Here is a 15,264-nt window from a genome sequence, read left to right on the forward strand (position 1 = left end):
CCTGTCACAATCAAGATGAGTTATCTGAATTGCAGGGTGTGGCCATATATTCCAAATCTTCTCAGATGTTTCCAATGTCAGTGGCTCAGTCACTTGAAGCGATCATGTTGGGGTAGCAAGGACCAGGATGCCTATGAGTATGAAATGGACCCTCATTTTGCTAATTGTATTGGCTCTCATCCTTCTTACTTTAATTCTTATCCTCAGTGGGTGGAGGAAAAGTTACAGTATTTGAAAATGGTTCATAACATTTCTTACCCTTGGAGGCTGTAGCCATCTGTGTTTCCTTGAGTGGTACCATCACTGTTTTTCTTTCTACCTGTCTCCTGAGGAGACCTATGATCAGTCAGACCTTGTAACTCTCATTGAACAAATACTGTTTTCCTTTTTGGTCCTGGAGGACTTTAATGAAAATAATCCTTTCTGGGGTGGTGCTGATATTGATGAGAGAGGTCATTCTGTAGAGCTATGCTCTTGGATCATACCCTTTTTTGTTTTAGTACTGGTACTTGTACCTATTTTCATGCACCTAGTTAGTTTTATTGCCATTGATCTCTCTGTCTGCTCCCTTTCACTTTTCTTTCATTTCTCTTGAAGGTTTGACAATGACTCATGGGGCAAGAATCATTTTCCTATCATATTGAGGGAGATTGGCTGTGGTTGATTCCACCCGACCCACATTCCACAGTGGAAGTTGGATCAGACCAATTGGCCCTCTTTCACTGCTCTCTCAGCATTTGACCCTGCCATCATCTGTAAACCATTGATAGACAACTGTATGGCAGCAGGAACTGACTTTATTGTCCAAGCAGCTGCAAAATCTATTCCTAAAACCTCAACACATTTCTCATGGTATCCTCATTCATGGTGAAATCCTGCCTGCCACATGTAATGGAAGGTTCAAATATAGGCCTGGGATATCCTTCATAGATATTTCACTTTCAAACCACATCACTTTACAGCAGGCCCATGCATGTGCATGACAGGTAAGACGTCAAAGCCACAAAGGATCTTGAATTAAGTTCACAACTAGCATCTCTTTTTACCGCCAGTTACAAAGTCATATAGGACAAGATTTGGAAGGTCAGTGGACAGTATACTTTGCCCCCTTTTGATCTTTCTCTCTGATGGCCAAGACGTTGCTGATGCCCAGAGCATTGCTGATACTCTCAGTGTAAGCTTTTCTCATACATTAGCAATTTTGCCTCATCTCCCATCTCTTTAGCTATCAAGACTGGGGTTGAGTGATCACCTCTTTTCTTTTGGACTGATTGTCTCTGTGATTTTGATTGCCCCTTTATACTGGTGGAAGTCAAGCTTGCTCTTCATTGTTCTGGCAGTACATCAGTCGGAACTGATGATATTCATTATGAGATGCTGCACCATCTCTCTCCAGCCTTTCATGTTATTCTTCTGGTTGTTTTTAACTGGATCTGGCAGGAGAATGTTTTTCCTGATTCTTGGCACTGCATTATTGTCCTCCATTTTTTCTAAGCCTGGGAAGGATCCCAAGATTCCTTCAAACTACTGTCCAATTGCTTTGATGAGCTGTCTCTAAGATATTGAAGAGGATGATTAACTATTTTCTTGTTTGGTTCCTCGTATCAAACGACCTCTCGCCCACCCAGTGTGGGTTCCAACAACAGCGCTCCACTGTGGACCACCTGGTTCGACTTGAAACATCACCTAGGGAATCCATTCTCAAACAAAACATTTTGTTTCTGTATTTTTTACATCGAGAAAGCTTATGATACTAGAATAGCCAACATTTTACTGTTGTGTCGTCATTACAACTGTGAGAGGCCCAGCATGGTCAGATGATTAAGGCTCTTGACTTGTAATCTGAGGATCAAGGGTTTGAATCTTCCTTGCACCAAACATGCTTGCCCTTTAAGCTGTGGGGGGCATTATAAAGTGACAGCCAATCCCACTATTTGTTAGTAAAATAGTAGCCCAAGAATTGGCAGTGGATGGTGATGACTAGCTGCCTTCCCTCTCGTCTTACGCTGCTAAATTAGGAACGGCTAGTGCAGATAGCTCTCATGTAGCTTTGGAAGAATTTAAAAAACAAACCAACAACCATGAGCAACTGCACCATTTTAGACATGCTTTTACCATGGATTCACCCTTGACGTTGGAAAATGTCATTGGTGATGATCACATTGTCCGTCTGAGTTTTGTTTTTAAATTTTTAAGGGTCATTTCTTAATTCAAATATTGAAATCTGTTTTGTTTTAACATGTTCATTTTTACATATTTTAATAATTTTACTTTTATTTTTTACTGGCTTTATGGTGTAGATAGCATAGTTGCTTTCTCTAAATAAACACCAAACAACGAAATTACTCATTCTTGAGGGCATGATATAAAGCATCTCAAGTACTGAAAGCAGGCAAATGTCTGTTCTCTTCACCCATTTCAACTTGGCAGTATCTGGATGTTAAGTCTAAAGTAATGAAAAACTGGATACCTATCCCACTGCATCAGAACATCCATCTTTATATGGAAGTGGAAAGGCATCAATATGGATACAGTTGCTCAGTTAAAAAAAAAAAAAGTCTGTCCTTCTTCCCAACAACAACTGCTGGAGACAACCGTGCACTCTGTGAAGGCTGAATCTCAGCACTGGTTTCATCCATAACAGTCCATAGCATCCTGCACAACTATTGTTTATTTGGACATACATCATCTGTTTCTCTCTTTAGCCAACTTGTTATCTGCTCTTTTAAGTACAACCAATGAGCCACTGAGATTCTGCTGCTGTAATGAATCCAGGTAACCATTAAAATTAGCATTCTCAGATGTTGTGGCAATTGTGTATTTACTCCTGGATGAACTGTGGTATAACTGACACTAGTAATATCACTATTCTTGATCTCTACTGCCATGTTTACTGTACTGATAACTATTCTGGTGGAAAGCTGAATCCCTGAGTTTCTCCTATTACAAGTCTTTAACAGAATATATGACCAGACATTCCAAACTCAAGATCAATCTTTCCATTGCTTATTCCTGAGACCTACATGAAATGGTTCACAACTTTTGCACCAACACCTTTCAACGTTGAATAAAATATTTGTTTAGCCTTGTTTATAGGGACTTGTGGTTGTGGCAAAAACTTTTCTCCCAAGGAGTTATAAAGAGCATTTCTATGATATGCATACATACCATGCATTATTAACCTTAGCATTTTTCAAATTTTATGATTAATTATGTGTCTGTGCAATTTTTTACATAATACATGGTTCAGAAAACTGTTAACTTGACTTTGTTATAGCTGCGTTTGTTTACTCTAGGTATAATACATGTTTCACCAATTGGGGTATTGGTGTATGACGCACATGATATAATAATGAATACAATATCAGTGCTCTTTGCTGGTAGGCCAGATGATATCTTGAGGTTATGGCCTCCTTTATGTTATCTACAATTATTAATCACATGGTACTTGCTACTGTGACTGACTGATATTTCCTGTTAGCTATGAAAAAACCTAAACATCACTACACCCATTTCATTCTTTAGCTGCATAAGGTACATGGTATTTGAATGGACATATTCAACATGGCTTGTGTTTCTTTTACAAATGGAAATCATTCTTGGTTGTGTTGTTTAGTTTTGCCTGAAGCAAGTAGACATCTTTTAAAGTATACCTTTGTATTATTGTATTCTCATATATTATATGGTGTCTCACACTGCTTATCATGGCTGGATTTTGAGTTGTAGGTCTCCTGCATAATGCTGGTACCCCAAGTTCATGCACATTCTTTTGTTTTCTAATATTATAACCTACAAGGGATATCCCTTTCTTTTGAATTCTAAACTTCATATTTAAGTGTATGAATATTATTTTGCATCACAAAAGGACGTTACACACACTTCCAGAAGTGATCGATTTTTGAAGCATCAACTACTTGTAAATGCCATTGCCAAGTGTAGTTCTGATACATTCCGTTCCACTGTGACTTAATGTTAGGTTATCTTGTTGTGTGTTTTGCTTATTTGTATATTTAAATTTATTTTTAATATAATGTATTCAATCCTAGATATATTTTTCACGAAAAAAAAACAAACTCCAAATTTCATAACTTGCAGTGACACCTATGCTAATCTCATGTGTACAGATTTCTCTTAAGAGTATTGGGTATGATCCACAGAATAGCAAAAGTCTCAACAAAAGATATGCGTAATTACAAAAAATGAAAGAAAATGAAAACGGAATAAACAAAAGTGAAAATATTTTACAAACAAAGCGAGTGTATCGAACTAATGATGCAGCTTTCAGGGATATCTACGAAGAATTAAAGGCGAGTCGTGACTGAAAATGAATAGCACTATATACTCGAAAAAATAATGCTATATTTCTTGGGGTGCTTGGTTTCCTGGCGTCAGTGCTGGTCATCCCCAATAGAAAATAAAGGCATTATTAACCTTCAAGTATCAGCTGGCCTTCCATTGGAAAATACTGGAGTTTTAAACTTTACAGAAATATATTCCACGAGAATGTGCATATAGTATTTTGACAGACAGCTTTATATTGTATTTCCTACCTCCCTGTCTAATATACGTATTCTTCAAAACTGCTATGGCAATAATTTTTAACATGGAAAGTCGGTGAAAGGCTCGTTCGTATACAAGGTTCAAACCCACGATCCACTGATTCTTGATGTCAAAGCACTGAATATTTTCGGCAGCTAATAGAACCTCTGCCTGTATGGAGAGTGTTATCAAATTACTTGAAAACGTAGCACAATTGAAAACTCTACTTGCATGTTCTCGAGACTGTATAATTCATTCAAAACTGTTTATCATTACAATTATCTAGTAAACAGGAAACAAACCACAAAAGATTTTTGGCATTTGTATGTTTACTGATTAGTAATTTATAATTAATTTAAGTTAATAGATTTTTAGTGATGTCATAATATATAATTTGGGTAAGTTCAACGTGTGAAATTCCAAGAGTAAATTGTGCAAACTTAACGTTAAACAACGAGAATGCGCAAATGCTGAAATCGTTTTCATTTTGAGATTTTTATTTCTAAAAGAAGTAGATCTTCAATCAATTGTTTTGAACTATGAAAGTTGCAACAATTGAAAATTAGAAATTTTACAATTAATAAGTTGTATATTTATTTTTGACAAACATTCGAGTCACCTGTCAATCTTATAACTTATTAAAATCTTTTAATATAACATTATCAAGCGCCATCTATCAAGCATTTGATCGTCACGCTCAAGAATGACTGTCTTCACCAGCGCCATTTTTGTCTGTTTTAGATATAAAACAGTACAAGATAAAATAAATGAATCAAGTACATTTTCAGAATTTTATTGAACAGTAAATATCGGCGTTTCCATCATTTCTGATTGAGAGGTGATCATTGTCAGACGCGTTTGATGCTCGAGCCAAAGTTGGACTTCCAAAGGGACGAGAAAAACTAAAAACAAATAAAATTGTGTTTAGGTTTAGGAACCTGTAATCAAAATAATAATAATATAAATAAATATCTCTGTTAAACATCAATATAGTACCATCATTTGTGTATGTCTCTAAACACTGTTCTGTCCCTGAGTGTTTCTGTGGACTCTGCTAAAAACCGGGTTTTGATACCCATGTTGGTCAGAGCAAGATAGTCATTGTGTAGCTGTGTGCTTAATTCAAAATAAAACTATAAATATTTGGGACGAGAAAACGAAAACAGGTGATTTTCAAACCCTTGAGAAAATTCCATTAGTATTCATTGAGTCGCAGAAAAACAAATATACTTAAATAAGTTCCTTGTATAGCGGTAAGTCTCGGACTTACAACGCTAAAATCAGAGGTTTGATTCCCCTAGGTAGATTTGGCAAATAGCCTGATATAGCTTTGCTATAAGAAAAAACACACACATATTCAAACACTTGTAACATAGTCAGGAATTGTTCCGATAAATAGAATAACACAGTTGTTGGAAGGATAACAACTACGTTGTTTATGTTTACCTTGCAAGTATATTTTCCTTTACCTTTGATAATGATGAAAAATGGAACTAGAAATCAGAAACGTAGAGAAAATAAAATATTTCTTAACTCATAATCAACGTGTGTTAAATACAATTCAAGGAAACTACTATCGAGTTGCAAGTTAAACCTTCGATGTTAATGCATTACATCGCAAAGGACTTTATTTATTTTGAAAGTCATTTCCACAGTGTGGAAATTGTAAGTTGGCTTAACTCTGATACATTTGGACAGATGGATCTATGCTAATATAACCATAAATGTCGGTAATACAGCTTTGGCTTTGGTCTTTCAACAATATTGTGTTCCTGTCCCATGTCTTGTACATTTGTTTCATTGGTTAACTCCAAGGTTGTAGTTAAGAATCCGACGTCATTCGCTTGCTTACTTTAAATTATGCATTATATTAACCACGACAAAAGCATGGAGGTACAAGCTATCGTTTTAAATTTGTAATAGTCCTTCCAGGACATTACATTTTTTACTTTCCTTCATTTCTAGTTTCAATTCTGTTCTGTAAGATTATGAATAACCATTCTTAGGAATGGTTATAATTACTTTTGAAGGAATTATCCTGCAATCGCTTGAACGTACAGATAAATTTATCTCGAGCGTTGCACTATTTTATCAAAATACTACGACCAACTGGAAGAGCTACAAAGTCATTCATCTGTTTTGTTAAATAAAAATGTTTTACACTTTTTTTTTTTCTATACTTTAATCATAAAGTGAAGTATATACAACTTTTATATATTTCTGAAATGATATTGTTTGTTTGAAATTAAGTACAAAGCTATACAATGGGCTATCTGTGTTTTGCCCACCACGGGTATCGAAACCCGGTTTCTAGTTGCGTAAGTCCGCAGAAGTTACCGCTGTATCACTGGAGGGCTTTTGGAATGATTGAGAAATAAGAGTTCATTTTGACTAGCTGTTTCTAGCACATCATTTACTATTTATATATCTAAAATAACTTGTTACTTTCATATATAGCTCTAATGTCGGGATATGTTATGACGTTTTTTTACTACTGAACACTGTGGGTTTATAACACAAAGATTCAACTTTCGATCCCGCAGTTGGCAGAGAGTTTAATGATAGCTCTCTGTAGAAATTTGCGCTTTTAACAAGTTTTATACCTCCCATGTCTGTTGTTCGGATGAGAACATGTTTTGTCTTGGTGCGTGAGGATTATGTTAATGAAATAATATTTAAAAAATAATTGGAAACTATGAATCACTTGAAAGTAATTTACATCGTTCAATGAGAGTCGGGTTCACCATAGGATTACTGAACAAAGTTAGCAAGATGTTTTGTTATCTGCGCTAGCCGTCCCTAATTTTGCAGTATAAGATTAGAGGGAAAGCAGTTAGTCATCACCACCCACCGCCAACTCATTAGCTACTCTTTTATCAACGAATAGTGGAATTGACCGTCACATTATAACGACCCCACGCCGGAAGGGGTAAGCATGTTTGGTGTGACGGAGATTTGAACCCGAGATCCTCCGATTACAAGTCGATCGCCTTAACCCACCTGACTATGCCGGGCTCTAGTTAGCACCCTAAATTATTACATAAAAATGTGGCGATGTGATCTGAATTAGGACAGACTTAATTGTCGAGCAAACAAACAGGCCCAAAATGCACCCAGTTATCGACTATTCTTATATCTAATTCTCATGCAATATCCCTCAGCAAGAGTTAAAATAACTTACTGTTTTTTTGTCCGTTTTCGAGAACTGAAATTTATGCTTTGGAGTGCAATATCGCCTCAGTATTATTTTAAGCATTGGCCCTACACAAATTATTCAGAAATATGCTTATAGTGATGTCATTAAAATTGACATTATAAAAGAAACTGAGTTCTCTGATGAAGAACGATGTTTTAACAACTACCATATCATATTTAGGTGGTGATATTGTGAAAATAAATGAGCAAAAATATGAGAAAGGAAAAGCTTCGGTATTTTCTAAAAGATCGTTAAGTGATAAAGCTACCAGTGCAGTAGATTTATAAAGCTGGTGTGATACAAAACGTGTAAAAGAGGATTTGATATAAACAAAACTATTTTTGTGAGGTTCTAACAAATTAAAAGAAGTTGACCAACAATAAGAAAAAATAAACGTATCAAATATATCCATTATTTTAGAAATACTACGATGGAACTTTTTATTTGTTATTATGCGCAAAGCTACACAAAGGGCTATCTGTAATAAAACCCGGTATCTACCAGGCATATCACTGTACTACTGTGGAGAACTAAGATAGAAAAAAGTACTGAAAGCGTAAAGGAAAACTAGACATATCGAGTATGCCTTCACACGATACTGAACTAAACCTAGTTTTTATGGTACAAAATATTCTTACAACGTGTACATGATACAGTTGTGTTTTTCATCAACCAACTCAGTACTTAAAAGTTTTTTGTACAGTGGTTCTTATTATTGATTATTTTTTCTAAATGTTGACAAAATTAATAGAGTTTGCTATAGAGCAAAGCCATATTCGATCTTTCAGCTCTGTTCGTCGTGAGGAAACGAACCCACGTACTTCAGTGTTGTAATTCCGTAAAATTACCGCTCTAACATCGATAGACATATTAAAAGAGATCCAGCAAAGTGACTTCACAACAATAAGAAATTAATGTTAACACTTGGAATGATTGTGAATAGCATCTATCACTGGCATGCAGGACATATATGATTTATTAGAATTACTGACTACAAGGAAACAATTGAATGTGGTAAATAAATGTTTATATTTTCTTTTATTAGTATTTCTATTTGAAACCCGTAACTTACTAAATGCTGAAATCGTCGCATCTATCATATGATAATTTCACTCATAGAAAAAGAAAATCAAAAACTTATTTCCTGGCGAATGATTGGTGGGTAATGTTTTTCCATAAATTTGTCAAATCATACATAAAAAAGTGAAATTAAAAAGACAACAGAACTATTTTGTAAGAAGTAAAACTTGCATAGCCTCATGGGAGCTAACACCTACAAGAAAAAAAAAAAAAGGTTTTATGCACTTGACGCTTAACCAGAAATGTTTTATTACGATCACTGTATGTGGATTTCCACAGCATTTAATGGCCGCCATACTTTTACAAATTAGAAAGCTTTAAGACTTTATAAACTTAGTAATCTTTTTTAAGACAAAATATTTTTACGTCAACAGTAGTTGAAAGCAGATTTTCATCGGTTTATATAGTTGTTCATTAAAATATAGTTTTAAGCCTCAAAATGTTTAATTTTTGTGGTTGATGACACCAGATGAAAAGGCATTTTTGAATTCTTGTGTATTGTATTACTACTCATAAACTGATTTTGTGGAATTAATTATGGAATTCTTTTGGTTTTAACACTGATTTAGTATTTATGTTAATGGATAAATTAACTGTCATAAATATATTTTTATTATAAGTTACAGCTTACACAGTGAGGAAAACATATTTTAAAAACAGGCACGAGGTTTCGATCACTGCTGTGATCTTTCTCGAGTACTCAAATTTTAGCGTTAAAGGTTTTACTATCTGAGTCAGCAATCAACGATCTAACAATGTATTAAAAATGTTACAGTTAATAGAATGGTTACAAATAATCTGCCAATTCTCATGGGCTGATATGCGCACGTAACCACTATCAGTTCCAATATTTTAATACAGTGTTAGACTGTAGAATGTTGATTAAAATACTAAAACCTTCATCCCCGTTAAAACTGGTGTATTTAAGAATGATCGCACCAGTAATTGAACAGTCATAACGCTTAACAATATGTTTCCTTATTGTAAAAGCTGTTACTTATAATTAGTAAGTAAACTCAAAATGAAACCATTAACCGACAGGCCCAGTATGACCAGGTGGTTAAGAAACTCGGCTCGTAATCAGAGAGTCGAGGATTCTAATCCTCGACACACCAAACATGCTTGCCTTTTCAAACGTGGGGATGTTATAATGTGATGGTCGATCCTACTATTCGTTGGTAAAAGAGTAGCCCAAAAGATGGCGGTGGGCGGTGATGACTAGCTGCCTTCCCTCTAGTCTTTCGTTGCTAAATTAGGGACGGCTAGCGAAATTCAAAACAAACCAAACTACTTAAAATTTATGCACTGATATGCGCACGTATCGCATTATAGCACCCCCACGGTTGAAAGGGCGAGCATATTTGGTGTGACAAGGATTTGAACCCAACACCCTCGGATTATGAGTCGAGTGCCTTAACCACCTGGCTATATCGGACCTTTTTTATAAGTGTAAAATGCGTTTGTAAATCAAGTTTAAGAAATAGATATTCACAAACAAAGTTTTATTCAATGACATCATTCGGTACAACTCCATTGGCCTATATTTTATAAATGATGTTATTTACCCATGTGATTGTTGTTGTTTTTTCGAAAAAATAACCCTCTTTAGTTGTGATGTCTTGAGGAACTTGTGACTTAATACAATATTTTGTTTAATTATTTCTAATTTGTTGCTTGTTTGTTTTTTGAATTTCGCACAAAGCTACTTGAGGGCTATCTGTGCTAGCCGTCCCTAACTTAGCAGTGTAAGACTAGAGGGAAGGCAGCTAGTCATAACCACCCACCGTCAACTCTTGGGCTACTCTTTTACCAACGAATAGTAGGATTGACCGTAACATTATAACGCCCCAACGGCTGGGAGGGCGAGCATATTTAGCGCGAGGGGATGGACCCGCGACCCTCAGATTACGAGTCGCACGCCTTAACACACTTGGCCTCTAATTTGTTTCTTTAAGCTAGGCATTGCACTAGAACATTTGTCCAATCTATTGAAAACTGCTGTATGCATACGTCAAACGATTATTTGAATGAACAAACAAGTGCTATATATATATTCAAACAATTAGCTTAGTGAATACGGAACAGTTACAGTCATAAATCAAACATTTACTTAAGTAAACACAACCATAAGTCAACAAAGAACTGTATATATGAGTAAAACAGCGTTCGGACCAATAAAACCATGTTGGATGATGTCACGTTCATTTTGTTTTCTCGCCACTGTAGCAAATACAGAACTCTACACATAAGTCAAACAGTTATATCAGTGAACAGAGAACTGTTTAAAATGTTATAAACACTGTATATATACAAGTCAAGCAATTACTTTAGTAAATAGAAAAGTGTATACACGAGTCGAACAGTTATTTTACAAAACAGACAACTGTTTTAAATGTAAGTATAAGTTAAACAATTACTTTAACAGATAGTAAACTGTACACATAAGTCAAATAGTTATTTTAGTGAACAGAGAACTGTTTAAAATATTATAAACACTGTATATATACAAGTCAAACAATTACTTTAGTAAATAGAGAACTGTACACACGAGTCGAACAGTTATTTTAATGAAAATTGAGGCATAGGAGTGGTTTACCTGGTGTTGGATGGACTTGAAACTGGAATGGTTATATATTCGTGGTTAGGAACAAACAGCAAAGGGTAAGAATTGTCTAATTGATACGGAGGTGGGGGATCCCCAGCTACTAACGGACAGTGAGGAGAAGGCTGATGTAGTGCAGCTATATATTAAGAAGAAGAAAAAAAACAGCTCAGAGGTAAAATTAATTATAAACAAGTTATAACGTTACATCATCAGTATCTATGGTTTCACCGTACTTCAGTTAATCACTACTAAGAGGTTATTATTTTCATTTTTATTTTGCTCATACCTTCAAACATTACGATAGTGTATTAGAAAATAACAACAACAACTGTATTATGGATTTACCGTTATACGTTTATTTTAAACGTGTGTTTCAGTTTGATGCATGTGACGTATATTGATGGGTGTGTATTACGTAAGTCCTGCCTGTTCTATAAATTTGTAGAAGATTCTTGAGAGTAAGAATCAACAATATTTGTTTTACGGAAACGCTAGCATGTTTACGAACATTTGTTTATCATTCGAAAATTTCGCCTTTAACTATATAAACCGACACCCTAAGAGACAGAATTTTTTTTTTTTTTGTCAGCTACAGTAAGTGTACTATAAACCTCGGAAACTATAATTGAAATTTACGCTTAATAATCGGAAAACTACAGAATTTGACCAGGAACGTCCATCTTCAGAGAATTAACCTTCGTTTTTATTAAGTTTGTTTGTTTATATTTAAGCACAAATCTATACAATGGGTTATCTGTGCACTGCTTACTACGGGTATCAAAACTTGGTTTATAGCATTGTAAGTCTGCAGACATACCGCTGTGCCACTGAAGGGGGGCAAGTCAGTACGTAACGACTGGCTTTGCTTTCAACTTTATTTTTTAATTGGAAAGTATCTCATTTAGACAACACTTAACCCACGTGTAATTTCCTTAAAATAAAATATTACTCTAAATACAATTGCTATGGATTTTCTCTGTTTATTTAGGTATAAAATACGTATACGAAATCTACTCAAACCCATATGCTTATAACTTTCCATTCAGTTACTTAGTCAGCTAAGTTTGCTGTTATGACAATTTAAATTCAAAACAAACAAAACCTTATAATTCAACTGGCAGATGAATGTGCAAAACATATTTAATAGGCTCTCAAATTCCATCAGGTCACACTTGGGCCTGATTATTTTAATTATTGGAGTACAAATAAACAGAAATCTTAGAGCAAATTAAGCATATATTGAACATTTGAAGATGAGATTAGCCTGTTCTGTACTTCATTTCAACAACGAAGACATATTCACTTGTTAGACTGTTTTCTTTCATTGTTTGTAACAAAAAGTGAACAACAATTACACATACTTTTTGTAATCTGTTTACAAGTCAACCTATAAAAGATCCATTACTTTACATTGATCAGAAGTCTATCAGACAAACTTAGTGAGGACTAGCTCATCTTGAATAGCTGAATAACAAACTGGCACATTGAAAATCAGATTAATGGGGTATATTTTATATGAACAAAAACATTGCTAAATGTGCTCTGGCTTTTATGTTTTCAAAAACTATAATTTGAAATCTCTCTTTTACCACTATATGAACAAAACAACGCTAAATGCCCTGAGTTTTAATATGGTGCAAACCTGAAATATTACTTTCACCACCAAGCGCATGTTGATAAGAAAAACTTTACCTGTAATACCAGATATCACGTGCTCACAAAACGAACCACTATAAGACGGGATTAAAAGAACAGTGTCATATTGTTGGTAATTCACAACGGCATCACTAGATGTAACTGTAATACTGTTTATTTGTTTAGAATTAAGCATAAAGCTACACGATGGGCTATCTGTGCTCTGCCCACCATGGGTATCGAAACACGGTTTATAGCGGTGTGAGTCCACAGACATGCCGCTGTGCCACTGAGGGTGGGGGGCATTGTGATACTAGGTTGTCCAGAAAAGGAGTACATACTGATCCCATCGCTGGTGGTGCTGCTACAATAGAGACGATACAAAGAACCTACAGTTTCGACAGAAAGTGTTCGTACCCCTGGGTCGTAAGTAGTTTTTCCTCATAACCTCAAAAGTATCACGACCAGGATAGTGAAAGTATGGTATATATTAAAAATATTTTACTAACACACATCTACATAATTTTTTATATAAACTGAACGACAAATAAACTGTTTATGAGCAAAACATAGGAGTGGCAGAAAGTGTTCGTGCATCTACTTTAATGGTCAGTTGTGTAGCCTTTCAGATGAATTACTTGAAGCAATCTCTAATCATAGCCCTCCATGATCGTTTGACAGTACTCGACTGGTATTTTCTTCCATTCTTCTTTACAGAAGGCCTCCAACTCTTGCAAGTTTTTCGAATGACGTTGATGAACCCTGGTCTTCAACTCATGCCAGACGTTTTCAATTGGGTTGAGATCGGGTGACTGTGATGGCCACTCCAGAACGCTTATATGGTTCATCTGCAACCAGGATTGCACATATTTCGATGTGTGCTTAGGGTTATTGTCGTGCTGGAAGATCCAACGACGCCCAAGTCGCAAGTTCCGAGCATCATTTTTGATATAAGTGCCTAATATATCAACGTACTCTTCTTTTTTCATGATTCCATTGTGCGCGGTGAAGGCTACCTACACCAGAAGAGCTGAAGGAACCCCATAGCATGATCGAGCCACCACCGTGTCTAACTCTAGGGACGGTGTTCTTTGGAAGATTTCGTTCCCCTTTGTTACGGAAAATATAGCCAACATTATTGTGGCCGAAAAGCTCGATTTTAGTTTCGTCCGACCAAAGAATAGGTAAAGTGTTTATCTACATGCTTTCTTGCATACCTCAATTGTGCTTCTAAATAAACAGGCTTTAAATATGGAGTTCTACGAGGACGGCATGCTTTGAACCCAGAAGAGCGTAACATGTTCGTAACTGTAGAGGTGCTTACTTCAACCCCAGTTTCCCTTACCAGTTAAACGTGCTAAACGAGGGTTCCTACTAACTTCTCTGAGAACCTTTCTCTTGGTTCTCTCTGGAATTTTGGTGGGGCGTCTGGAACGAAGGAGGTTAGCAGTTGATCTTGTAAGCTTAAACCTGGCAATTATGCTTTGAACAGTAGATTTCGGCACATTAAGTTGTGTAGCAATACCGGAAAGAGACACACGAGACTTGTATTTTACAATAATTCGGTTTTTTAAATCACCAGACAGTTGTTTCCTTTCGCCATGATGACCAAGCAGATAATGACGGAGACGGCGCTAAATTGCCGGAAGTACATTTTTTGCTGGCTAAATTTCAATAATTATGAACCCAGTGTCTAGTTCTGGAATGGTATAATGTAGTTTATTCGCCAAACTAAACAAAATATTTACGTGAATATCAGTTTTTTTCACACGTTCTGAAATGTACGAACACTTTCTGCTCCTCCAATTTTTGGTTATTTGTTTATAAACAGTTTATTTGTGTAGATGTGTGTATAATATTTATAATACGATACGTCTATTAGCCTAATCGTGATACTTTTTAAGGTATGAGCAAAAAACTACTCAGGATGCAGGGGTACAGACACTTTCTTTCGTATATGTATAACCGATAAATATCTGTATAAAGATCAAAGTTATTTGTTTATGGACTAATTAAATGCAATTACCAATTAATTTTCAATAACATATTAAATAATAGCTCATTAAATTAAAAAGTATGTTATGCCAAATATTTCAGAGGTGCAGTAGGACAATATTAATGTATCTAAAAACGGCTGGTATGGGTTTTAACACTTTTACTAATAAAGCAGAAAACAACGTTTCCACCTTCCAAGATCATCGTCAGGTTA

General features: G+C 35.5%; 1 protein-coding gene across 11 annotated transcripts in view; it reads right to left on the bottom strand.

Moving 5' to 3' along the window:
- Positions 1 to 5,316: 5,316 nt before the first annotated feature.
- The window catches only part of LOC143243949 (uncharacterized), an 85,336-nt gene continuing 75,388 nt past the window's right edge, over positions 5,317 to 15,264 (bottom strand). For all 11 annotated transcript variants that reach the window (XM_076487806.1, XM_076487802.1, XM_076487803.1 and 8 more), the window contains 2 exons: positions 11,412 to 11,556; positions 5,317 to 5,441 (listed from right to left, as the gene is read on the bottom strand). In XM_076487806.1, the coding sequence (XP_076343921.1) occupies positions 5,324 to 5,441; positions 11,412 to 11,556 (263 nt within the window). In that variant the 3' untranslated portion in view covers positions 5,317 to 5,323. The remainder of the gene's footprint in view (positions 5,442 to 11,411; positions 11,557 to 15,264) is intronic.

This window comes from Tachypleus tridentatus, chromosome 2 (genome assembly GCF_004210375.1).
Source record: "Tachypleus tridentatus isolate NWPU-2018 chromosome 2, ASM421037v1, whole genome shotgun sequence".
Taxonomy (NCBI): domain Eukaryota; kingdom Metazoa; phylum Arthropoda; class Merostomata; order Xiphosura; family Limulidae; genus Tachypleus; species Tachypleus tridentatus.